A 26,338-nucleotide genomic window follows, 5' to 3' on the forward strand; every position below is an offset into this window, starting at 1 on the left:
GCCATTGAATTCCACTTTTTTGTAGAGAACTTGACCGCTGCAATTAACTTACTATGAAACAAAACTTGTATCAGGTTAGTTTACCACAATTGATAACTCTATTACAATTGGAAGTCTTTTTTAGTATGATTTTAAGGTTGCTTAAAGTTTAAACAATAAAATGTGGAAAGGTAAACACAAGAACCATGGAAAAAAAAAGAAAGCCTCAGGCATGAGAATCATTAGCATAACCATTGTGCTATCTGCCATTTTTAATTGAGAAGGATTCGAGAGTTTTACATATCAACAAGTCTATTTAACCTTTTGTTACACCCATTGAAGATGGAGACACACCCTAGGTGTGCGCAGGTTGCTTTTTTTTTAGACTAACTTAGTTAAAATATATTGATTTTTAACTAATTTTTAACTCAGACTTTAAATTTAAGTTAATTTTACTTTTATGAGAACTATGTTGAAAACCTTTTTCATTTAACTCTGTCTGGTAAGAATATAGCCTTAAAGTTACATTTTTAACCTTAAAGTTAATATTTACCAAACTTTAAACACACATGTAAACATGGTCTTCAATACACAAGGAGGAAAACTTTTGTTACCAAGACATGTCATTTTAAACACAAGTTTAGATCTATACTGTCTTAGCCATTCGGAGAGTGCGTTGTCCAGTGGTGGCTTCTTGCGCACCTTCAGCTCCAGGAATTGTAGATAGTGATCTCTGCAGGAATCTCTGTGTATTCTAGCTTTTCTGACTTCAGAGCCGAGTTGGGGATCTTGGCCAGGAGGCCCAGTTTCAACAGGGAGCCCACGGTCTCTGGGTGGTCCAGGATCTGTCCAGACTTCATAGCAGGAGGACGGGTGGGCCGGCCATGCAGAAGGTGTGGGCCGAGGTGCCCCAGGGTGGCGGCCATGATAGGCTGCAGCCCTGCCCGCTATGCCTGCTGCCCTGCTTTTGGCGGCTGAGCAGCGTGGGGGGAGCCCACACCCAATGCCCTGCACCATGCGGCAGAAAGCCGGCTCATGCGGGCTGGCATTGGGCTCCTGCGGGCTGACGTTGGGTGGAAACCACAGAGTGGTCCAGAGATAAATGTTCCAGAAACAGTGAAACAGTCTCATGAAGAAAGGGCAGAGGCCTTTGGAGATCTCTTCACAAGCAGAAGAGAAGGCCATAGTGCATAGGTAGCCAAATTGTCACTTATCTGGGGGATGGGCAGGTCACGTCCCACGTTGTAGGCGCCATATGTTGTTATAATTGGGCTGGCTTCACAGGCAGGTAACAGAGGATCAGAGACACACAGCTGAGCTGAGAACGCAGTTTAATCTTTATTCACAAGCTGGCAATGTGCTCCTCCATCTTTCTCCTCCGGCGGCAGAGTCTGACTTTCAAACTGATCACCACACAGATCTGTCCTGCATCCTTCTCCTCCTTCTCCTCCGGCGGCTGCCGCAGGAACTCCAGAAGTACATAGGATAGGGGGTGGGGAGAAGGGAGTAGCACGAAAACCAGCAAGGGCCAAACTAAATCTCTTGGCAGGGGAGAACGAGACCAAACCAATGTGAAGCATAGCAACGTGTGTGCGTGTGTGTGTGTGTGTGTGTGTGTGTGTGTGTGTGTGTGTGTGTGTGTGTGTGTGGGTGGGTGTGTGTGTAAGCCCACCACCTCTCTCTGCCTTTTGGTCTCTAGCTTTAAAAGAAAAGAAAAGAAAGATGAAAGATATTAGCATTGCTGTCAAAATTCAAGTGAGGCCCCAAAAGTGAACCCTAAAAAAGGGAAACATTTAAAATGTAAACAGTTTAAGATAATAAACAGTCCTTAGTGAGTTCTTTCTGTATTTCAGGGAGGCAGATTAAGCGCTTTAGACTTATCACATTATAATATATTCACACTAGCTATTAAGTCCTATTATTATTCTCATTTTACTGGTGGGAAAGTAGAGGCTATGGCAAGCTGAATATCTTCTCCTATGGCACATATCTTGGGAAGTATTAAAAGTTGCAGCCACTGATCTTCAATGGATGATTTTAAATCCAAGCTTGTCTAGGACTGAGAAGTCTTATAGTAGAAGCTGTGGTGACTGGGAAGAGAGAGTTGTGGGGGCCAGGTGGTGGTGCACCCAGTTAAACTCAAATAGTATGAAGCACAAGGACCTGCACAAGGATCTGGGTTCACTCCCCACCTGTTGGTATGCATGAGACCCCTTCTGTTTCATTTGGTTTAAATCCCCCCTGCTTAACACTATTCTATTTACATAACCACTTCATTCTATTTACATAACCACTGTTAACAAGTTCCACCCTCCCTCCAGGGCATTTGTGGTTCAGTGACAGGATTCTCGCCTGCTCCACCCCCTCCTTGTCACACTCTGATTTTCGCCAGTCACTTTTCTCTCCACCCTCTCTATGTCACATCCTATTTCCACCCTACTTGGGAAGTATATATAAAGACAGCATTGTGAGTTTTAGAGTACTGTACCTTGAGTTTAGCTTAGCTCGTCTTAGATTGTGGTGCGTCCTGCATGAATAAAGAGATACTGCGTACAACCCAGCCATGAGTCCCTGGTCGTCTGTTACCCGCCCGTGAAGCCAGCCCGGCGAAAACAACATAACCCGTCGAAAACAACACCCACCTGCAGCAAGGACATTTCACAAGCAGTGAAACAGATCTGATATGTCTACCTTTCTCTCTTCCTCTCTATCTCTTCCTACCTTCCCAATTTCTCTCTGTCTTATCCAATAAAATGGGGGAAAATGGCCACCAGGAGCAGTAGATTCATAGTGCTGGCACCGAACCACCCAACAATAAACTCAGAGGAGGAGAAGGAAAGGAGAATTGGGGGCTGTGATTCACTGGCAAGTTTCTAGCATGATCTAAAAGAGGCCTTGAGTTGGGAGCAGAGGCTTCTGAGATAGATTGTGTCAAAATCATCAAGTAACTTCTACAGCAGCTAGTGTGATCACAAGGACAGGGCTGAGAACATCCTTGTAACCTGTAATCCTATGAAAGTCAAAGTCAACTTTGGTTCTAGAGAGGAAGCAGTGGAGATGTGGATTTGCCTCAGGTCACAATAGTGGGGACAAGTGCAAAAGCAGCATCTGGCCTTGGATTAGGAATTCCCTAGACTGTGGTCCTACCCTCCTCTGCCAAGAGCTCTGAGATTTTCCTTTAGGTACAATTGACACAAACATCTTATACCAGGTTCTGTTTCTTGCTGCAGGTGTGTGAATTTTCCAGCATTTGTAACTTTGCTGGGGGCAGGGATGACATCTGCCAAGGAAAGGTGCTGTCTGGGCCCAAATTTTCTTTACTTTCTCCCAATCAGTTAGCTCTTCACCAGGTTCTATTTTTTTGGGGGGAGGGGGGGGTGTGGTGACAACAAAGTAAATGGCATCAACCAGAACCAGGGATCCAGAAACTGAGAGGGAGGGCTCTAATCCCAAAGTTTGCCCTTTTCCACAATCCACACCATGGCCAGTTTCATGTGCAATATTCAACCACAAGTTTCTCAAAGTGAGGTGCGAAGTGCATCCAGGATGATGCAGTTTGGATGTTTTTCATTAGTAGTTCTGTGTTCATTAGCATTTATATCCAAAAGAGTGTTTTTGAAACTCAAGTTGGGGTTTTAAGAGGCTTTTTCAGAGCATGTGCCTTTAAGTGCAAAAGAAAATCAATCTAGAGATTGATATCAAGTACACAAGGCAACTTGATGGAACCAGTTCATGGTGGAAATTGTATGGGGTGAGGGAACCAGGCAGTGGTGCACCCAGTAGAGTTCACATGTTACCATGTGCAAGGACCTGAGTTCAAACCCCTGGTCTCTGCCTGATGAGATTGGGGTGGAGGAGGAGGAACTTTCACAATAGGTAAAGCTATGCTGCAGGTGTCTATCTTTCTTTCTCCTTCTCTATCTCTCCCTCCCCTCTCAGTTTCTTTCTGTCTCTATCCAGAAAAAAAAAAGTGGTCCCGAGGAGCAGTGAATTTTTCATGTAGGTACCAAGCCCCAGTGATAACCCTTGTGGCATCAAAAATTAAATTAAATTAAATTCTATGGGATGGTGGCAAATTGAAGTCTGGAAACACTGGCCCCATGGGAGGCCAACATAAAACACTCATTGTGAATTATTTCTTTTAAAGTAGTTTAGAGACAGGTTCATCTGCAGAGACCAGCACACTTGGAGAGGAAACTGGAGAGGAGACAGAAGAAAGCCCTCCTTCCCCCACCTCCAGTTTATCATCACAGCTGTGCTCAGGAGCAAGTGAGCCCCTGCCAGCAACTACTGCTACTTATGTTTGTGGGTAGAGTTGGGGAATGTTGCAAAATATCCTATAATACACAGGACGAATGTATAAAAACAATCGCCCAACCCATAGCATGAACTGAGACTGAGAAGTCCTTGCCTACAGAAAACATTCTAGAAATGGAACTGCTGTGTCAAATGATGTTCACCTATTATTTCATTGACTGTGAACCAACTAGTCTCCAGAGAAGCTTGACATAAACATTTCCCAGGGCCATGTGAAAAATGTTTGTCTTCTCAAAATCTCACCAACACCATTATCATGTGTTGTGATCTTTGTGAGCCTGATACGATTTAAGAAATAGTATCAATATAACTCATTTCCACTTCTGTTAGTGTAGAAAGTTTGAGTATCTTTTTATTTATTTATTTTAATTTTTGTTTATTGAATAAGGACAGCCAGAAATCAAGAGGGAAGGCAGTAATAATAGAGAGGGAGAGAAACAGAGAGACACCTACAGCACTGTTTCACCACTCGCAAAGCTTTCCCCCTGCAGGTGAGGCCCGGGGGCTCGAACCCAAATCCTTGCACATTGTTATACATACACTCAACCAGGTGCACTACCACCCGTCCCCTGAGTATCTTTTAATATGTTTTTTTTAATTTCTTTATTGGGGGATTAATGTTTTGCATTCAACAGTAAATACAATAGTTTGTACGTGCATAACATTTCTCAGTTTTCCACATAACGATACAACCTCCACTAGGTCCTCTGTCATCCTTTTTGGACCTGTATTCTCCCCCCACGACCCCAGAGTCTTTTACATTGGTGCAATACGCTAATTCCAGTTCACGTTCTACTTGTATTTTCTCTTCTGATCTTGTTTTTCAACTTCTGCCTGGGAGTGATATCATCTCATATTCATCCTTCTGTTTCTGACTTATTTCACTTAACATGATTTTTTCAAGCTCCATCCAAGTTCGGCTGAAAACGGTAAAGACAACATTTTTTATAGCTGAGTAGTATTTCTTTTCTTTTCTTTTTTTTTATCTGAAAGGTGCCTTTCTTTTTATGTTTAGTTTTTCCTATACTAAAAATCTACCAGGGAAATAAAGGGGTTGCCTAGCTTCTTCTTACAGAAGACAAACTACAGTGTCTGGATTTTCCATTTAAATCCATTTTTGGCCTGCTTTTCTATAATGGTGTGAGTACTTTTGTTAATAATGTTCTTGGCCTATTATCTTGATCAAAATAGTCTTAGCTAGCTTCTTTACTGTCAAGAAATTCTTTTTTAGAAGAATAATTTTTTTAGGTTTACTTATTAAATTTAAAACATCTTTCTTCATTTTTCTGACAAAGACAGAAATAAATGGAAAGGTGGATGTGGAGTCACCTCCAGCACTATTCTTCCACTTATAAAGCCTCTTCCCTACAGGTGGGGGCTGGAGACATAAACCAGGATCCTCATACATGGTAATTATACCAGGTACATAACCCCATGGCCCCTGTCAAGAAATTTTTATCCATCTCTTCTTCTGAACATCTAATTAAAATCTTTTCTGGGGGGGGGGTCAGGCAGTCGTGCAGTGAGTTAAGCGCACATGGCATGAAGTGCAAGGAGTAGCATAAGGATCCAGGTTCAAGCCCCTCGATCCCCACCTGTGGGGGGGAGGTCGCTTCACAAACAGTGAAGCAGGTCTGCAGGATCTTTCTCTCCCCCTCTCTGTCTCCCCTCCTCTCTTGATTTCTCTCTATTCTTTACAACAACATCAATGACAATAACAATAATAACAACATCAAGGGTAACAAAAGGGCAACAAAATGGGGTAAATGGCCTCCAGGAGCAGTGGATTGTAGTGCAGGCACTGAGTCCCAGCAATAACCCTGGAGGCAAAAAAAAAAAAAATCTTTTTCCTTAAAAGTTTTTTTCATTGGAAATGGGCAAATATATATAAAAATAGACAGTTAAGTAAATAATAGTCAACCCATAACTGTGATCTTGGTAGACCAATGGAGGGAATGGGAACACAGAACTCTGGTGGTTGGAAAGGTGTGGAATTATACCCCTGGTATCTTATAATTTTGTAAATCAATATTAAATCACTAATAAAACTTTTTTAAAGTGGTGTTTTTTTTCCAGAGGATCCACAAGTAACACTTTCTACAACACACTTAATCTTACCAGCTTTTTCCACTATCCATCAAGTAACATATTAACTAAATATCACCTCAGGGAAAAGATGTATTTCCTGAAATGCAATCAGGTTTTTAGTAATTTTTACTCATTTACATACTTCCTGTCTGTAATAGTGGGTCTTTTTTTTTTTTTATCTCTTTCTACATTTTGCAGCAGTGTTTCCATGGGGTACAACTTACAAGTAAAATTGATCATACTTGTTAACTTTTTTTAGTATTTATTTACTTCCTTTTAGTTTCCCTTGTTTTTATTGTTGCTGTAGTTATTATTGTTGTTGTTATTGATGTCTTCGTTGTTGGATAGGACAGAGAGAAATGGAGAGAGGAGGGGAAAACAGAGAGGGATCGAGAAAGATAGACACCTGCAGACCTGCTTCACCACCTGTGAAGCGACTCCCCTGCAGGTAGCCGGTCCTTGTGCTTTGCACCATGTGCACTTAACCCACTATACTACTGCCGACTCCCACTTGTTAACTTTTTAAATACACTAAAAGAAATACATGTTTGGGGCCAGAGAGTGGCACACATGGTTAAGGGCACACATTACCATGCTTGAGTCCTAGGTTCCAGCACCTGCTCCGCACCTGCAGGGGAGAAGCTCCTCAAACAGTGAAGCAGGTCTGCAGGTGTCTATCTTTCTCTCCCTCTCTATCTCCCCCCTCAATTTCTCTCTCACTCTCTCCTTTCTATTTACTTCTGTCTTTGTTCTTGTCAGCAAAAGGAATAAAGATGTTTTAAATTTAATAAGTAAACCTAAAAATATTATTCTTCTAAAAAAGAATTTCTTGACAATAAAGAGGCAAACTAAGACTATCTTGATCAAGATAATAGGCCAAGAACTACTATACACTATTAACAAAAGTATTCACAGCATTATAGAAAAATAAAATACACTTTCATGGGGAGATAGTGAAGGCACCATCAAAGGATACAAGATGAAAAGAAAGCTCTTCCTGATTCTCAAATCCCAGAATCATTCTCACAAATATCTTCTTCTAATAGATTTTTTTTCTCTTGTGAGGAAATAACATTCAAATTTTCAATAGAGTATCCCAAGTGCTCTATAAACTGTGTGTGAGAATATAGCCTTTTTGTTCCTCCTTTCTTTTTCCTTTTTTGGAAGTAATGTCCTCATTTTTCCCTCAGATGGTCATGTTCAACTCTTGACAAGATGGCAGGCTTTAAGGGAAACTGAAGTATTTTCCTCACAACATAGTCAGCCTCATCTTCAACCACAGTGTGAAAACACTGAGGTGAGGAAAGCCAGTTACTTCCAGTTCAGCTATGATTAAAAAGTCTTATGGAAAAGAGAAAAGAAAGCAAGTGTGAATGAGTCATAGTTTCCTCACTTGAGGTTGGCTCAGTAGTCAAAATCAATTTCCTTGGCCAACAGCTCCTCAAAGAACCTCAAAGTTGAGTGGAGTTTGTTCCAAAGGAAGGGGGCCAAGAGAGGGCAGAGTAAGCTAATACAAGCACTTTAGAGGATGCTTTAGAGGGTACTACTTTCCTAGTGGGAAGCACCTTCATTGGGTGTCAAGCAATGTGATGGATTCCATCTTATAGCTCAGGTCATGTGACTCTTAATGACATATGTCAGCAATGTCATTGCCCCTGAAGTGCCAAGACCAGGAGCAGATAAAAGAACAAAGCTCTGGAGGCATGGTGGTAGTGCAGTGGGTAAAAGCGCACATGGCACGAAGCACAAGGACCAGCATAAGTATCCTGGTTTGAACCCCACTTTGCTCCCCACTTGCAGGGGGGGGGTCTCTTCACAAGGTAAGAAGATCTGCAGGTGTCTATCTTTCTCTCCCCCTCTGTCTTGCCCTTCTCTCTCGATATTTCTTTCCTTTCCAAAAACAACAACAGCAATGGCAACAATAATAACAAGAGAGGCAACAAAATGGAAAAAATTGTCTCCAGAAGCAGTGGATTCATAGCACAGGCACTGGACCTCAGCAATAAGCCTGGAGTAAAAAAAAAAAAAAAAAAAGAGTGAATCAAAGAAAGAAAGAAAGAAAGGAACAAAGCTCAGAGAATGGTGACAACTTGCCCAGGGTTACCTGTCTTTGGAGGATTTCAGACCTAAAGGGGGGAAGGAAAGTTCTAATGCTGTAGTCTTTCTCTCACTCTCTGTGTGTGTGTGTGTGTGTGTGTGTGTGTGAGAAAAAGTGACCTGGGAGCAGTGAAATTGTGCATTCATGTGGCCCCGATACACACACACACACAGGCACACCACACATGCACACACACACACACACACACACATACACACACACACACACACACACACACACACACAACCTTGCCAAAGCAGAACCTGTTCTGAGTTCGGAATCTCTGCTTCTCTCCCCCACAGTTGCCTCTATTATAAGAGATAGGGGCTAAGTTAGGAGGAAATGGAATTAGGATCCAGGAAGTCCCCCCTACAATAAGTTTAGCACTGATAGTCTGCATTCTGTTTAGGATGAGAGAAATACTTTTCCAGAGGCTGGAGACTGCACAATGGTTATGCAAATGACTTGCATGCCTGAGCCTCTGAAGTCCTAGATTCAACCCCCAGAAGAACTATAAGCCAGAGAACTCATCAGCACTCTGGAAAAAAAAAATAAAGGAAGGAAGAAGGAAGGAAGGAAGGAAGGAAGGAAGGAAGGAAGGAAGGAAGGAAGGAAGGGGAAAGGGAGGAAGGTTGGTTAGAAGGAAAAGAAATACCCTCCATAACAATCATTTAAGTTTGAGTTCCTGTGCCATCAGCTTTGATTTTGACTATGTCTGTATGGTTTCATATTAATTAAAACAATGGCTGTGCTAGGCACATCAGAGGGAACAGACAGAGCTCATTAAGATAACCATCAGAAAGATGTTCTCATCTTACAGAAATCCTGATAAAGGCAACATGTGGCCACTTTCAAGGAATCATCCAGGAAGTCTTAAAGGTATGAGTCCCCACCACACCAGGGCCTCCCTTGGAAAAACATTCACTCAGCTGAAGCTTGAGCTCCCAAAATCCAAGTTCCCTTCTGATTTTTTTTTAAAGACGTATTCATTACTGAGAAAACCAGTGTATCACACTGGCACAGGGGCACAAGTTCAGGCACAAGTTGCCTGAAACTTAGTGTTTGAGGGCCCAACAGTTTATCCTCTGTGCTACTACCTAGCCCACTCCTCTTGGCTTAAGTCTCTAGTAGCTGAATCTTCAAAACTCTGAAACAAGTCAGGTTCTGAGCTCTTAGTGAGTTCTGCCTTGGGCTGATGATCAGGACAGGTTTTGACAGAAGAAAGGGAAGTCCTCAGTCTTTGTTAAAGTGAGAGCAAGTAGAACAAGCTAGAAGATAAGGAGCTAGGCCCCTTTCGTGCTGCACTGTGATATTTCACAGACTTGGCAAAAAAAAAAAAAATAGGAGGAGGAGGAGGAGGAGAAGGAGAAGGAGAAGAAGGAGAAGGAAAGAAGAAGAAGAAGAAGAAGAAGAAGAAGAAGAAGAAGAAGAAGAAGAAGAAGAAGAAGAAGGAGAAGGAGAAGGAGAAGGAGAAGGAGAAGGAGAAGAAGAAGAAGAAGAAGAAGGGAAAGGAGGAGGAGGAGGAGGAAGAGGAGGAGAAGGAGGAGAAGGAGAAGGAGAAGGAGAAGGAGAAGGAGAAGGAGAAGGAGAAGAAGAAGAAGAAGAAGAAGAAGAAGAAGAAGAAGAAGAAGAAGAAGAGAGCCACTAGCACTTCTCTGTTGCTTAAAGTTGGTGTTGTCACCCCTCATAATGCTATCTGTCTGGGAGAAAATCCCCATAGATGACCTGGCTATGTGGTCAGCTTTTGGAGAAAGCTAGTGAGGCGGGAGTGGGGGGGCTTCTGCTGATGGGTTTATGCAGTGCTTTTAAATTTCCTAAATCAACCCCATGAATTGAACTATGGCTATTCATATCCTAAAAAAAACAAAAAACAACACACAAACAAAAAAAACCAGAGCCAACAAAATAGCTCACTTGGATAGTGGCTGCTTTGCCATGTGTATAACCCAGATTCAAGCCTAGCTTTCACCACACTGAAGGAAGCTTCAGTGATGAGGTCTCTTCCATGTTCTCTCTCTCTCTCTTCTCTGTCTCTTTCTGCTTTTGTCTCTCTGTATCTTTTAAAGAAGGAAAGAACAAAAGGAAAGAAAGAGAGGGAGGGAGGAAGAAAGGAAGGAGGGAAGGAAAGAGGAAGGGAGAAAGAAAAAGGAAAGGAAAGAAGCAAGACAAGTAAGAGGACCCAGGAGTGACTCAGCAGTAGACTGTCACTTGAATGTGTAGGGCCATGGATTCCATCTTTGGCACTACATGAAAACAACAGAAGTCCATGGATGTTGGAGTGGTACTTTTCACACACAATTTCTCTCTTCACAGTTCTCATTCACTTACTCTCTAATTCTTTTATTGTTTTTATTTATTATCTTTATTTATTGGATAGAGACAGTCAGAAATCAAGAGGGAAGAGGTGGATAGAGAGGGTTGAATGCACATGCTACAATGGGAAAGGACCTGGGTTTGAGGCCCTGGTCCTTACTTGCAGTGGTAAAGCTTTGTAAGTGGTGAAGCAGTGCTGCTGGTGTCTCTATGTCTCTCTTCCTCTCTATAACCCCCTTTCCTCTAGATTTCTGGCTGTCTTTATGCAACAAATAAATAAAGATAACAATAAATAAATAATTTAAAAAGAGAGAGAAACACCTGCAGCACTGCTTTACTCACAAAGCTTTCCTCCTCCAGATGGGTGCTGGGAGGGCTCAAACCTGCTGCACCACTACCCATCCCCCCTTCTTTAGTTCTTTACTGATCATAAAAAAAATTTTAAGTCAGGCCCCCACTGCACTGAAGAAAACTTTGGTACTGTGGTCTCTTTTTTATCACTATCTGGAAAAATAAAAAATAACCAGCATAGGGCAGCCAGGGAGGGAGCTGACTGGGAAGAGTATAGAACTTAGGTTTGTGGTGCCCCAGGTTGGATCCCCCAACACCACTCATGTCAGAGCAACATTCTGGTCTCACTGCCTTTTGTGAAATAGATTAATAAATCTGATTAAAAAACAAGTAAAAAGTCAAGGCACCTATTCAGGAAACACAGCTGACCAGCAGAGGTCACCCTGTTCTAGACTTTGAAATCCCCCACCTCCAAGTTCCAGAGGAGTGGTTGTGGAATCCCGAATGACAGCAGATGCAGCACTTCTGACCAGTGGAGGTGCTGGAAGACATGGACACCCAGAAAAGCTGTCATTCCAAGACACCAGGGGACACACCTTGGAAATCAAGCATAAGTCTCACGTGACCAAATGGGAAATAAACAAATCTCAGCCCAGCCTCAGTTTAGAGAACCATCCTGCAACTGATGGTTCAGTGTTGGATGGGAGAGATGACTGCCTTCTCTAGAAGTCAGGGGCAAGCATAGTGTCCTGATGCCTAGTGGTTAGTGCCCTGCCGGGATAGCCTGAGGGTACTTCTTCCCGAGCTAGTGCTCTCTGGCTTGGAGAGAACTCAACTGGAGCCGATCTAGGCTGCTGCGTGGGAGAGGGATCAGGAACTCGTGCCGCACTAACTTCCGCAGGAGATACACTCTGGAACTCTCGGAGCCGGAAAGCAATTTCCAAGTGTCTTTAATCAGAAGAGCAGCTGTTTTTATACTCTCCAAGTAGGGTGGAAACAGGATGTGATATAGAGAGGGTGGAGAGAAAAGTGACTGGTGAAAATCAGAGTGTGACAAGGAGGGGGCCGAACAGGCGAGAATCCTATCACTGAACCACCAATGCCCTGGAGGGAGTGCTTTATGTAAATGTAAAAGTGATTTATGTAAATAGACCAAAGCTTTGGATCAGTAAATCCCTATATAGGCATATGGTTAAGCAGAAGCCAGGGGGAGGTGGCATACCACCCAACAGTGCCCAAGCTCTGGAGAGGCAGAGCTGAGCTTCCTTGCTGCTCTTCCATTCCCTATGGGACTCAGCCCCTCTGAGTAAAGTTTCCTCACAATAAGATGGATTGTTGTGTGTCTGCAATAAAAGAATTGGCTGACAGGTTGGGTGGTGGCACAACCGATAAAGCAGACACTTTAAAATATTCAGGGACCCAGCTCCCTACTTGTAGGGGAGAAACTTCACGAGTGGTGAAGTAGTACAACAGGTGTTTCTATCTTTCCCTCCCAATCCTCCTCCCTTGCTCTATTTCTATCTCTATCATAATATTTAGGGAAAAAAATGGCCTTTGGTAGTAGTGGATTCATTATGCAGGCATCAGACCCCTGGTGGCAAATAATAACAATAATCATAATAAATAATCAGCTCAGTCATGTTATTATTTGTTCCTCTGCCCCTCTCTAAAACACACAGACCAGGCAGGGAAGTTAGCATTGTGGTTATTCAAAGAGATTCTCATGCCTGAGGCTCATTGTTCAGTCCCTATGACAACCATAAGCCAGAGCTGAGCTGTGCTCTGGACAAGAAAGAAAGAAAGAAAGAAAGAAAGAAAGAAAGAAAGAAAGAAAGAAAGAAAGAAAGAAGGAAGGAAGGCAAGCAGGAAGGAAGGGGAGAAAAAGAGAGTGAAAGAAAGGAACAAAAGCTTATATTCCAAAATTCCTCTCTAGACAATATATTCCTGTGAAAAGAAAGTGTAAGGTCTGGTCAGTGGTGAAAGGGACCTGATATAAAAAGTAAGGCTATGAATATTATTAAACAGGGCTGTATTCGGGGTTCCTGGGTGAGGTTCGTGGGTCCTGAGAGAGTGGGGGCCCATGAAGTTCCATGCAGGGTCAGAGGAGGAAGATTCTTTTTTTATTTCTTTTATTTCCTTTTTTAATCTTTATTTATTTATTTATTTATTTTCCCTTTTGTTGCCCTTGTTGTTTTATTGTAGTTATTATTGTTGTTGTTATTGGACAGGACAGAGAGAAGTGGAGAGAGGAGGGGAAGACAGAGAGGGGGAGAGAAAGACAGACACCTGCAGACCTGCTTCACTGCCTGTGAAGCAACTAAGAGGGGGAGATTCTTATAGGACAAGGAGAACAAGAAAGTTAAGTGAGAGTTCAGTGGGGAATTTCCCTGATGGTAAGTCTGGTGGAGCTGTGGTTTTATGAAACAGCTAGCCTCCAACACGTATTCCAAGGATGGACTGGTTGAGACTGTTGACCCCTTGCACGCATTCTAGGGATGGGCTGATTTTGTGGGGCTCCACATTATTAAGGCTGAGTGTTTTTAGCCTCAGGCACCTTCAATGGTCAGGCCCTCCCAGACCTATCAGAAAGGAGATCTAAATGTTGTGCTTCCAGGGCTGGGAGATAGCTCAATACCTCACCCAGTGGAGTGCACAGCTCCACACAAAGACCTAGGTTCAAGCCCACAACTACTACATGGGAGTACTGTGCAAAGAGGAAATTCACAAGCTGTGGAATGGTGCTATGGAGTCTCTCCTCTCTCTCTCCCTCCCTCCCTCTCTCTCTCTCCCTCTGGCTCTCACCTTCTCTGGGGGTGGGGGTAAGCAAGAAATTAAGTACTTACTAAAAAAATTTTTTTTAAAGAATGTGGTCCTGTTTGCCTTTATGCAAATACAGGGATAGCAGGAAACATATTAGTGTGGATAATGAAGCTCTGGAGCAGGAAGGCAGCTTTGACCTTGACAAGACAAGGTCAGGTGAGGACTGGGGCACACCCTTTGTTTGTCATGCAGGCAGAATGACAAAGCAGGGTGAAGTCTGGGTTTAATTACTGCCTCTCTTTACCCAGTGGCTTTTGTGTGGCTTCCTTGGAAGGGCTCACCCTGGCATTTTTTTTTCAGAAATATCTCTGCTGTCTGGGATGATTACAGGCAGTGACAGTTCCCCAGAGAGGGAACTGTGTTTAACTGTCTGACCAGGGACTGTCTGAAGACTTTCACCATGTAGCAGATGGTCATCACATAGCAGATCTTGTGAACACACCAAGGAACTGCCTAAGACTGGGAGCTTTGAGTTTATCCAGTTTTCTGATCTCCTGAGGTTATTTCCTTGGTCATGGTGCAAAGCAACCCAGGGTCAGGGGACTCTGGGGTGACAGGACAGACAGAGTGGCTTATCATCAAGTCATTTAGAATTAGCATAATGGTATTTATTTATTTACTTACTTATTTATTGTCACCAGGGTTATTGCTGTGGCTCAGTGCCTGTACACCAAACCCATCAATCCTGATTTTTTAAAATATTTATTTTATTTATTTATTCCCTTTTTGTTGCCCTTGTTGTTTTATTGTTGTAGTTATTATTGTTGTTGTCGTTGTTGGGTAGGACAGAGAGAAATGGAGAGAGGAGGGGAAGACAGAGAGGAGGAGAGAAAGATAGACACCTGTAGACCTGCTTCACTGCTTGTGAAGCGACTCCCCTGCAGGTGGGGAGCCGGGGTTCGAACCGGGATCCTTATGCCGGTCCTTGTGCTTTGCGCCATCTGCGCTTAACCCGCTGCGCTACAGCCCGACTCCCAATCCTGATTTTTTAAAAAACTTTTTCCCTTTCTTTTATTTGATAGGACAGAGAGAAATTGATAGGGCAGGGGTTGGTAGAGAGGGAGGAAAAAAGAGACACCTGAAGCATTGTTTCACCACTCATAAAGCTTCCTTCCCTTACAGGTAGGGGCTGGGGTCTTGAACCTGGATCCTTGGTAACATGCACTCAATTAAGTGCTCCACTACCTAGTCCCCCGACAATAAGTTTTAGCTATAGAACATCAAATACATCCCCACAGCGGAGGAAGGCTGAGAGCTGGCTGCCTTTATAGATTGCCACAAATGACCCTTCAAAACCATGATGGGAGTCAACTGATATTAAAAAGTCAAAGAAGTTCTTTTGAGTGTAGAGGAGAGAGCTTCTTTGGGGATCTCTGAGCTGCACTGCTTAAAGAGGTTTAATATAGGCTGGCAAAATAACTCACTTAAATAGTGTACTGCTTTATCATATACACACCCCAGTTCAAGCCCAACCCTCACGGCATTGGAGGAAGTTTCAGTGCTTCTCTGTCTCTATCTAAAAAAGAAAAACAGGGGAGAGAGAGAGACAGAAAGAGAGAGAGAGAGAGACTCAATAAGTCCTTCCCACCACCTGTGTTATTGAGCTGAATGGTTTATGTAGTTGTGAGCATTCAAAACACAACTGAGATGTGCTGTAAGATATACACTTTAAAAAGACAGGAGAAAAAGGCTGTATGATCTCATAATTGCTATGATTATTCCATGCTGAATTGATGGTATTCTACATATGCCAAGTTAATCAAAATGCAGCTTTCAAATTAACTTGGCTTGTTTCTTTTCTTTCTTCCTTTTTTCTTTTTTCTTTTTTTGAAGTGGGCATTAATATTTTTTTAATTATGGGATTAGGGAAATAGCACAGTGGTATACACAGTAGATTTTCATAAATGAGGCTTGGAGGGCCCAGGCTAAATCTGCAACACACCATGAGCCAGAGCTGAGAAGTGCTCTGTTAAAATAAATAAATAAATAAATATAAAAACAGGGACTGCATGGTGGCACACCCAGTTAAGCGCACATAATACTTTAAGGAAGGACCTGAGCAAGGACTCAGCTTCAAACCCCCATTCCCCACCTGCAGGGGGTTGCTTCACAAGCAGTGAAGCAGATCTGCAGGTGTCTGTCTTTCTCTCCCTCCTCTCCCTCTCTATCTTTTCATCCTCTCTAAATTTCACTAGGCAATACAACTGAAAAAAAAGGGGTAGCCACTAGAAGCAGTGGATTCCTAGTGCCAGCGCTGAGCACCAGCAATAACCCTGGAGGCAAAAATAAATGGACTAATTAATTAAATCAATTACAAAGTCATGTTCTATTTCTTTTGGATTGTGATGCCTTCAAATGCCACACAGCATGTGTATCCCTCCTCCCCATTCCAGTTAATATTTACCCCCACTTAAATGCCCTGATGGTGATGATTCAGGCACTATTTCTTATCTGGAATCTTCTTTCTTCATCTCTCTTTCTTTCTCTCTCTCTTTTCTTCTCCTCTTCCTCCTCCTCCTTCTTCTTCTCTTCTCTTCTCTCTCTCTCTGTCTCTCTCTCTCTCTCTTTCTTTTTATATAGGCAGAGAGGTAACAAGAGAGAAAGTGAAAGAGAGAGGCCTGGGCAGTGCAGCAGTTTAAGCACACATAGTGCAAAGATAAAGAGCCAGCATAAGGATCCTGGTTCCAGCCCCTGGCTCCCCACCTGCAGGGGAGTTGCTTCACAAGTAGTGAAGCAGGTCTGCAGGTGTCTATCTTTCTCCCCCCGGCCTCTCTGTCTTTCTGTTCCCTCTCAATTTCTCTCTGTTCTATCCAACAACAACAGCAATGGCAATAATAACAACAATAAGGGCAACAAAATAGGAAAAATGGCCTCCAGGAGCAGTGGATTCATAGTGCAGGAACTGAGCCCCAGCAATAACCCTGAAGGCAAAAAAAAAAAAAAAAATCTCTTTCCTTAAAAGTGAGTTATTTTACCAGCACTATCCAGAACTGATTATCTCAGTACTGTGCTCTTAGGATGCTTCCTCCCCAAACCATCCCATGTCTTGTTCCTGTATCAACTTCATGGCCCCTAGTCAAGTGTCCTATCTCCCAAGAGGCCTGCCCTGCCCACAGGCTCTGTGGTCTCACTAGCACTCAGCCAAGTTGTCTGCCTTCCCAACCCCATGGGAGTTTCAGGAGAAGGTGCATAATGTTCACTACTGCTGGGTCTCCTGCACTCTGAGGATACCTAGCCCACTGGGCAATACTCCCCACCCCCACTCCATGGCTAGATATAACTCACCTTACAACTGAAATGGTTGAAACTGCTCCACCAGCACCCTAATGGGGCACCTGCTAGGGGACACCCACTATGCAATTGGGACCCTGTGACAAAGTGCCCTGGTCTCCTCTCTCAGGAAGGACAGGACCTATTTCACCATGTTCTCATGGAAGGAAGGTGCTCAGCAGAATCTGGAAAACAATCTACCTTCAGAGCTCCATTCCCTGCCCACCTGAAGCTGTAGATGGTTGTAGAAAGGGCCTCTCACTTGGCCTCTCTGCACTTGGAAAACAGATCAACCAACCCCACCCAGAGTTATTATGGGCATGTATTTCTGGTGGCAAAAGATTCTAAACAGATTCCAGTAGAGTCCAGAAAAGACACAATTTCTGAGGTCATGTCCCAAGGTCCCTGGGCAAGAAAACTCTGTGTTTTATGGGTGCAACTGAGTCACCCATGAGGAAGATTCAGAGGGCACATCCTTCCAGGAATGTTCTTCTCTACTTCTGAGAACCAGGAAGTCATGTGTGGATCTTTGGGTGGTTGATTCCCAAAGCTAATGAGTTTCCTCTGGTAACTGTCCCATGTGCTCTTTCTATTTTTTAAAAATTTATTTATTTTTATATTACAGAATTATATGTCGACATGGGTTTGAGTGCACAACATTCCCACCACCAGAGTTCTGAATCTTCACTCTCCCCACTGCAATTCATCAAAGTTCCCCTAAGGTTGTAGACATGGACCAACTATCTTCTCTACAACTATCTGTCCACATTTATACATAGTTGCCCCCTCCTTTTCTGATTCAATCTTCTTTTCCCCTCCAAGCCACTCATGATAACATTAACTACGTCCATATGTCCCTCTCCTTGTCCTTCTGTCTCTCTGAGTGCAGATAGAGCTGGAGTTCAGAGCCCTCTTATCTTCATCCTATCACTTCTCCTCCACTGGGAATATGGATCAAGGTTGTTTTGGGGGAGCAGAAGGTAGGAGTTCTAACTTCTGCAATTGCTTCTCCACTGAGCATGGGTGTTGACAGGTAGATCCATACCCCCAGCCTGTTTCTGTCTTTCCCTAGTGGACCAGAGCTCTGGAGACATGAGGGTCCAGGACACATTGGTGAGGTTATCTGCCCAGAAAAGTTGGGATGGAATCATGGTAGTGTCTGTAGTTTGATGTCTGCAAGATGACAGTGACCTAAATTGAGACAAAATGGTTAATGAACAGGAACCAAAAAGTAGGATTAGAGCAGATGAGATTAGAGATTTTGTGGTAGAAGAAAGCTAGGGAAACCATTTTAGGCATGTTGTTGGGGGCACACAACTATGGTAGTTTTGCCTGAGTTTGGTAGCTAGCCTGAGGCTGGATAAGACTATTGTCTGAGAGAATGGTGTCAGAGTGGAGAAAGGGGCTAGAAAGTTGGATTAGAGCAGGGAGTAGCTCCTGTTCTTGAAAAAAAAATTCTGTGGCTAAAATTAAATATTTACATCCATCTCCTGCTCCAGGTGATATATATATATATATATATATCTCACCAGAGACTGTGTAACCTCTAAGTCCCTAATGGTCTGAGTTTATAGCTTAAGGTCACATCTGAGAAACATTTTAGGATGCACTCATTTCAGGGCCAGTCTTTTTCGAGTGGCAGGGCAGGATAACCCCAGCCTCCCTTTGGAGACTGGGGCTACCCCTACCATCATTGCTTTATGATGAGTACAATGTCCTGGGAGGGCCCACAAGATGCTGTTCCTTATGGAAGTGACCAGTGGTAGTGGAGCGAGAGGGACCCTTTAGACGTCCAGCCCTATATATGTGTATGGCAATCCAAGGATTCTCTAACTAGGGCCCCAGATGATGAGGCTGTGTAATAGTGACCAAATGGGCCATTATTAAGTGGGCCAGTTTCTTGCCCTTATGCAACTTTTGTAGTCCTGTCTTTATCTGATGATCTTAGATTTTCTCAGTTGTTTAGGCATTGAGTATCATGTGTTGAGCCCAGCCAGAATTAGGTTTTTGGGCTTTGTCTTCTTTGGGCCTTTTTACTAGGCTGCCCAGCTAATTTGGCCTAAGTCCAATCAATTTATGATGCCTTCCTTAGTCACTTCAACCACTATTAAGCCCATGTGCTCATCTGAGAAGTCACCTGAACAATGTTTTCTTTCTCCCCACAGAAAAAGCGCACACTGAAGGGCTCCATCGAGCTCTCCCGGATCAAATGTGTGGAGATTGTGAGGAGCGACATCAGCATCCCCTGCCACTATAAATACCCATTCCAGGTGAGTCCAGCAGGCCCGAAAGACCACCTTTACCTCCTTAGGACAGTGGTTTAAGCCCTCACCACTGATTACAGAAGTTTAGTAAAAGGTGACTCTGGCTTAACTCAAGAGGAAACAGTCATCTTCTTCATCCAACAAAGATTAAACACACAAATCCTGAGAGTGGGCACTCCTCACTCCCCTTTCCTTCATGTCTACTTTCACTCAAAAAAGGACTTAATTATTCTATTTCTAGGGAGTAAAAAATTCAGTGACCCCAAGTCTAATGTTCTCTATGTGCATCTTCCTCATGGTTTGGAAAAACAGATTGTAGTCTTTGGTTTTAATTTTCTTGCATTCTTGGAGGGTAAAGAATCAGGTTTTACAAAGTCTGAGTGATATTGGAAGTAATATTGTCTTATATAGTAGCTGCTAGCCTTGTGTGAATGTTTAAATTTAAATGTGTATAAATTTTTTAAAAAGTATTTTATTTATCTATCTGGTAAAGACAGAGAAGCTATGGCCATACCACCCTAAATACGACAAATATCATCTGATGGAGAATGAAAGAAATAGAGAGGGAATGGGTAGATAAAGAGGAAGAAAGAGAAAGACACCTGCAGCCTTCTTCTTCACCATTTGGTGAGAACCAGAGGCTTGAACTCAGGCCCTTGTGCATAGTAACATGTGCATTCTACCAGTTGTGCCACAGTCTGGCCCCTGAGTTCCTTTTTTCTTATTTTTAATGTGGCATTTAAAAATTCCCTAGAAAAAATAGAAGTAACCTCCACAAATTGGAGTTTTTTTAGAACCGCAAATCAAAAGTATGTGTGTTCTCCTATCATTAAAATTCCACCCATAAATGAAAGCTTGAAAAAGACTAGTTGAATTCACAGAAAATCTATTACCATTGTTAGTCTAATGTCAGTTTCCTGGTTTTGTCAATGTACTCTGGTTATTTAAGGTGGCATCATGGGGTCAGATGGGTGAGAAGCACACAGGAACTCTTTGCTAGTGGGGGAATTCCTTAGGTGCTCATATTACTTCAAAAGAATTTTTCAAAATCCCAAATTCTTCCCTGTGATCTCACATCTTACTCTTGCATGTGCCATAAATGTCTATTTATTTATTAATGAGAGAGAAAGAGACAGAGAGGAGACAGAGAACCAGAGCAGCACTCTGGAACAGAATGGGGATTTGAACCTGGGATTGCCCCCCTGCCCAGCCCCATCCTTGAGAGTCCAGTGTTTTTCCACTATGCCAACTCCCAGGCCATGCTAGGAAAAACTTTTATAAAGATTTTTTAAAAACTGAAAAAAAAATTTTTTTTTAATTTATTTTGTTTGACAGGACAGAGAGAAATTGAGAAGAGAGGAGAGAGGGGGATGGAGGGAGGGAGAGAAAGAGAGAGGGAGGGAGGGAGGAAGGGAGGGGGGGAGAGAAAGAGAGGGGGGAGAGAGAGAGAGGGAGGGAGAGGTAGAGAAAGAGGAGAAACTATAACACTGCTTCATCTATCATGTAGGTATGGATTAGGACCTTGCACATGGTAACACGTACATGGCAACAATTTAACTAAGTGCACCACTGCCTGGTTCCCAGAAACATTTTCCTAATCACTGAGAAATTAATCCGGGGGGGGTGGGGAATCCAGCCTAGTGGAGGGAACAACTTGGTCCTCAGCTGACTTGCTGGTTATTTGACATCTGAACTCTGAAACTTATGCTGAGGCACTTCCCCCTGAATCTGCATGGAACCCAAACATGTGAATAAAGCTTGGGGAGGCAGGGAGACAGCAAAACAGCTCACTGGGGTAATGTGTGGCTCCACCTCATTGAAGGAAGCTTCGGTTTATGGTCTCTTTCACTCTCTTTCTCTGCCTCCCTCTTTATTAAAAACAAAACAAAACAAAAGGGTTAAGTGTCCTCCAATTACCCAGACATTTGTCTTTAATAATACCTGAGCCCCCACCTTCACCCAGGACCCAGGACCCAGGCTCAGTCATTCATCTGGTCCCACTGCTGACCCTGACCTCTGTGTGTTTCCAGGTTGTGCATGACAACTACATCCTGTACGTGTTTGCTCCTGACCGGGAGAGCCGGCAACGCTGGGTTCTAGCTCTTAAAGAAGGTGAGAGTCCAAGGTCCCTGGCCCTTGAGCACCTTGAGGGCCAGAAAGCACAAGATGCAGCAGGCAGTCAAACATTACTTCCTGCTGGTGCTGGAGGAGAGTCCCAACGCCACAACCTGGGCCCTAGAGACAATGCCAACAGTAGAGGTGGGGTTGGTCAAGTGCAGCCCACCACCTGTTCCTGTGCCACTTCTAGTTGTTTCTACACAATTTATTTATTTATTTCCACCAGGTTTTCACTGTGGCTTGATGCCTGTATGATTCCACTGTTTCCAGTAATCTTTATTTTATTTCTTTGCTCTTTATTTTCTTATAAATACAAAGAGAAATGGGGTGGGGAAGCCAGAGAGAAGAAGAGACACCTGCACCACTGTTCACTGCTCGTGAAGCTTCCCCACTGCATGTGGAGACTGGGGCCTTGAACCCATGTCTTTGCACAGGATACGCGTGTGTGTTCTATGGAGTGTGCCACCACCAGACTCACTAATGGCTCTATTTTAAAGAGATCTACTGATGCCAAACTATGACACTGTTCGCTTATAAGTACATCAGCTCGGGGGGGGGGGGGTGTGAGGAGATAGGATAAAGATTATGCAAAGAGGCCTTCATGCCTGAGGCACCTAAGGTCTCATGTTCAATCCCCAGCACCACCATAAGCCAGAGCTGTTCAATGCTCTAAAAAAAAAAATGTAATGATAGTAATAGTAGTACAATAAATCAAATAAACCCCAGGAAAAGGTCAATTTCTGGTTTTTATGGGAACTATCTACTGAAGCTTATGAGCAAGAGGCAATTTTATTTTTCAAGTTTTGCAGGATCATTTATTTCAATAGAGGGGTATTAGAAACTAAATCTCTTTAAATTACAGCACAGAAATATTTCAGCTTGAAAAAAATGCCCTATTTATCTGAGGATAGTGTAGCATGATGAAATAAAGTTTGTTTATGTGATAAATGAGACATGCCAACCAGAGAATGGCAAGAGGAGGCAATATTAAGGAGTTCAAAGTCATCAGGCCTTGATGAACTGAACTGGAAATAACTATTCTCCTGGTGCCAACTCTTTCAGAGACAAGGAACAACAACAGCTTGGTGCCCAAATACCACCCTAACTTCTGGCTGGATGGGCGGTGGCGGTGCTGTGCCCAGTTAGAGAAGCTTGCCATGGGCTGTGCCCAGTATGACCCCACCAAGAATGGTAAGAGCCTGGGAATATCCCTTGTCCTTTGTGAACTGATACCATCTCCAGCTTCCCATTATAGGGGTAGGGGTACAAAGTGGGGATGGATGGAATGCAAATATCTGCATTTACAGACATGCCTCTCCCTCTAGTCTACGGAAGTTTATTTTTATCTCCATTCTAATATCTCTTTATTTTTTTTCTGATCTAATGTCTTCGTTTTATTTATGTATTTATTTTTCCCTTCAATAGAGAATGAGAGACAGAAAAAGATAGAGAGGAGACATACTTGCGACACTGCTCTGCCACTCATGGAGCTCCCCCCCCCCCCCCCCCGCCCACAGATAGTTTGTGCACTCTAACGGATGCCCCAGATCTAACAACTTTTTTTTATCTAATAACTTAAGTTCCTCATTACTCCAAGTGTGGTTACCCTTACTAGCCCAGTAGTAATAATATTAGATGGGAGCCTGTTGAGAATGCAACATCTTCTGACCAGCCTTCTGAGTCAGAATTTGCATGTGAACAAAATCCCTAGGAGCTCTAGGAGTTCTCTCTCAGCAAGGTCTGAGAATGCTGCCATCACCCCAAAATCAGTGCCCTGGAGAGGCAAGGTTGATTTTTAAACCCTCAGAAAGACTCCATTAACTAGAGGCAATTGATACTATTCACGGTGGCATCATATTTCATATGTTTTCATTACACACAGTCAACCCAGTCTGCTTGACAGGGGCAGTAAAAGTAAGCAACCAAAACAAGCAAGTCCTGCATATATTACTCTGTGGCTTCTCCTCACCTCCCCTACAAATTTGCCCTTGATCTCCACATACTTAGAAAAAAGGAAGCCATAGCCCAAATATGCAAAGTGAAACCCAAAAACCTTGTTCCTTGGCCTTTGAGGTCAAAGGCCTCAGTCATTGGGGATTTGGATTTCAACCAATATGATGATCTGAGAAACTGAAAACACAGAGAAGTGCAAGGTTATTTGAAGGTACTTTTGTTTGTTCGTTTGTTTGTAATTGCTGGGGTTCAGTGCCTGGATGATGTTCTTACTGGCCATATTTTTGTATTTTTCTTTGATAGGACAGAGGGAAATTGAGAGAGAAAGAGGAGATAGAAAGAGAGAGAGAGACCTGCAAGCCTGCTTTGCCTCTCATGAAGCCTGCCCCCACCCCCACCCCCCAACCCTGCTCGTGGGAGACAGGGGCTTGAATCCAGGTCCTTGTGCCTGGTAACATGTACACTCAATTCAGCCCTGAAGGCACTTCTCTATAATTTCTGTCTCCGCCTCTCACAACTTTGGGGAATGTAAGGTGTCATGTTAGTGAGACACATCCATGAACATCTCTGTATACTCAAGTTCACAGGGTTAGGAGGTATACTTTGCAAAGCCTTGGCTGAACAAGAGGGAAGGATGATAATGAAGGCTGTGAACTGCTGTGCTTCCACTTCCTTCTCCTCACAACCTCTCTCCTACCCTGTCAATTTCTTTTCTGCATGGAAACCTCTAGAGGCTGGGTGGTTGAATACCCAGCTGAGCATATACATTACCATGTACAAGGACTAGGTTTCAAGTTCCCGGTTCCACCTGTAAGGGGGAAACTTCAACAACATTGAACATGCTAAAGATGTCTTTCTTTTGTTCTTTCTCTCTTCCTTTTTGCCTCCAGGGTTATTGCTGGGGTTCATTGCCTGCACTATGAATCCACTGTTCCTGCAGCCAATTTTTCTATGTGTTGTCGTTGCTGCTGCTGCTGTTGTTATTGTTGGATAGGACAAAGAGAAATTGGCGGGTGAGGGATGACAGAGAGAGGGAGAGAAAAATAGACACCAGCAGACATGCTTCACCACTTGTGAAGCAACCCCCCTGCAGGTAGGGAGCTGGACGCTTGAGCCAGGATCCTTGAGCTGCTGGTCCCTGAGCTTCAAACTATGTGAGCTTAACCTGGTGTGCTACTGCCCTTTTTTAACTTATACATCTTCCTTTCTTTTTTAACTTATACATCTTATTTACTTTATTGATATTACATTGGTTTATAATATTGTATAATTTTAAGGATATATTTTATGTGTATAAAACTCACTGTATCTAATATCAACGTTTCAGTGTCAGACTGCCAAAAAGGGTAGCCCATTCCTTCCAGTCTCCCCCCAACCCCATCTGATAACCATCATACTAATTTAAATGTACGTAAATGTATAAGGAAGAAACACCTAGCCTAAGTATATGAAAAAAATTAACTTATTGGGCAAGGGTAGATAGCAAAATGGTTATTCAAAGAGACTCTCATGTCTGAGGCTCCAAAGTCTCAGGTTCAATCCCCTGCACCACCATAAACCAGAGCTGAGCAGTGTTCTGGTAAAAAAAAATTATTTGTATAGTTGTCTCAAATGATATTTCACATATACATGTCATTAATTCTGTTACTAAAGCATTAGGAGTGCTGAGGCATACTTTCAATTAAACTGTTATGTGCAAATACAAAATAAGAGTATTTTAAATTAATATGAATTTATGGGTATGTGAATATGCATATATATAAGAAATTAACTTTATATTTGTATTATGAACACAGGTTTAATGGTATCTTTCTCTCCCTGTCTCCCCCCTCCCTCTCAATTTATTTCTGTCTCTATCCAGTCAATCAGTCAATTGGTAAAATAAAATATTGGGGGAAAAAAAAAACTCGTCTCATGGACAGCCCAAGGCGGATGTGCTCAGAGGAAGCCAGGCTGGGTTTTCCGTGACTTCCTGACTCCCACACAGTCCTTCCTTCTCTGTACCACTAAAAAACCCACTACTTCTCACCCTCCACCAACAGAGAGAAAGTTCAAGTTTGCCAATCCCCTGGCCAAGAAGAAGAATAATTATTTCCCCAGTTTGAAAAACTAGTGTGGCATTCTTAGCCATTTTCACAAATACCAGCATTGAATAAAATAGAAAGAAGAGTTTTTCTATGAGAGAAATCCACCCCAGTGACAGGACATGGATTTGCCCTGTGCAAAGTCAAGGGTCTGATTGTACTGGTCTTGTCCCCTTAACCATTGCACAGCTGCTCTACTGATGATCTACCCCTATAAAAACACTGAGTTTATGAGCCCATTGTCTTTCCACTCTTTTCTGATCTTTATTTTTCCCCCCAATGGAGCCAGGGCCTCACACATGTGCAACTTCACTGCTTCAATCTGCTTTTTCACTGGTGGGAGAGGGATATACCACAACATCCAGAGCTTCCTCTAGTACTTTAGTATCTCTAGTGTAGTGCCTGGGTTCAAACTTGTGATGCATACAGGCAAATGCAGGCCTCTTGTCTTGTGAGCTATCTCCTCCTGCCCCATACTCCCCCTCCCCCAGAGTTGATTTGGATCACCTCATGCACCACAGTTCTGGGAGAACTAAAAGCAGAGATTTCTAGAAGCACACTGTACTGAGGACACAGCAGATACTCCTCTGCCCTGGGTGATGGCTCAGAGAATACCAGCATTGGGCACTCGTCCAGGGCAGTGACTGAGAGCACAAGGTTTGAAAGGGTGAAACCCCTGCTCCTAGGGTAAGTCCCATCCCTATAACTTCCTGGCTTTGTGACCTCATGCCTGCTACTCATTC

The 26,338-nt window shown here is 43.1% G+C and overlaps 1 protein-coding gene across 1 annotated transcript in view; it reads left to right on the forward strand.

Moving 5' to 3' along the window:
• ITK (IL2 inducible T cell kinase) overlaps positions 1 to 26,338 on the forward strand; it is a 72,656-nt gene that overhangs the window by 9,067 nt on the left and 37,251 nt on the right. The window contains exons 2-4 of the mRNA XM_007528632.2: positions 19,342 to 19,446; positions 21,471 to 21,552; positions 22,621 to 22,749. Coding sequence (XP_007528694.1) covers positions 19,342 to 19,446; positions 21,471 to 21,552; positions 22,621 to 22,749 — 316 coding nt within the window. The remainder of the gene's footprint in view (positions 1 to 19,341; positions 19,447 to 21,470; positions 21,553 to 22,620; positions 22,750 to 26,338) is intronic.

The sequence above is a fragment of the Erinaceus europaeus genome, chromosome 9, assembly GCF_950295315.1.
Source record: "Erinaceus europaeus chromosome 9, mEriEur2.1, whole genome shotgun sequence".
Lineage (NCBI taxonomy): Eukaryota > Metazoa > Chordata > Mammalia > Eulipotyphla > Erinaceidae > Erinaceus > Erinaceus europaeus.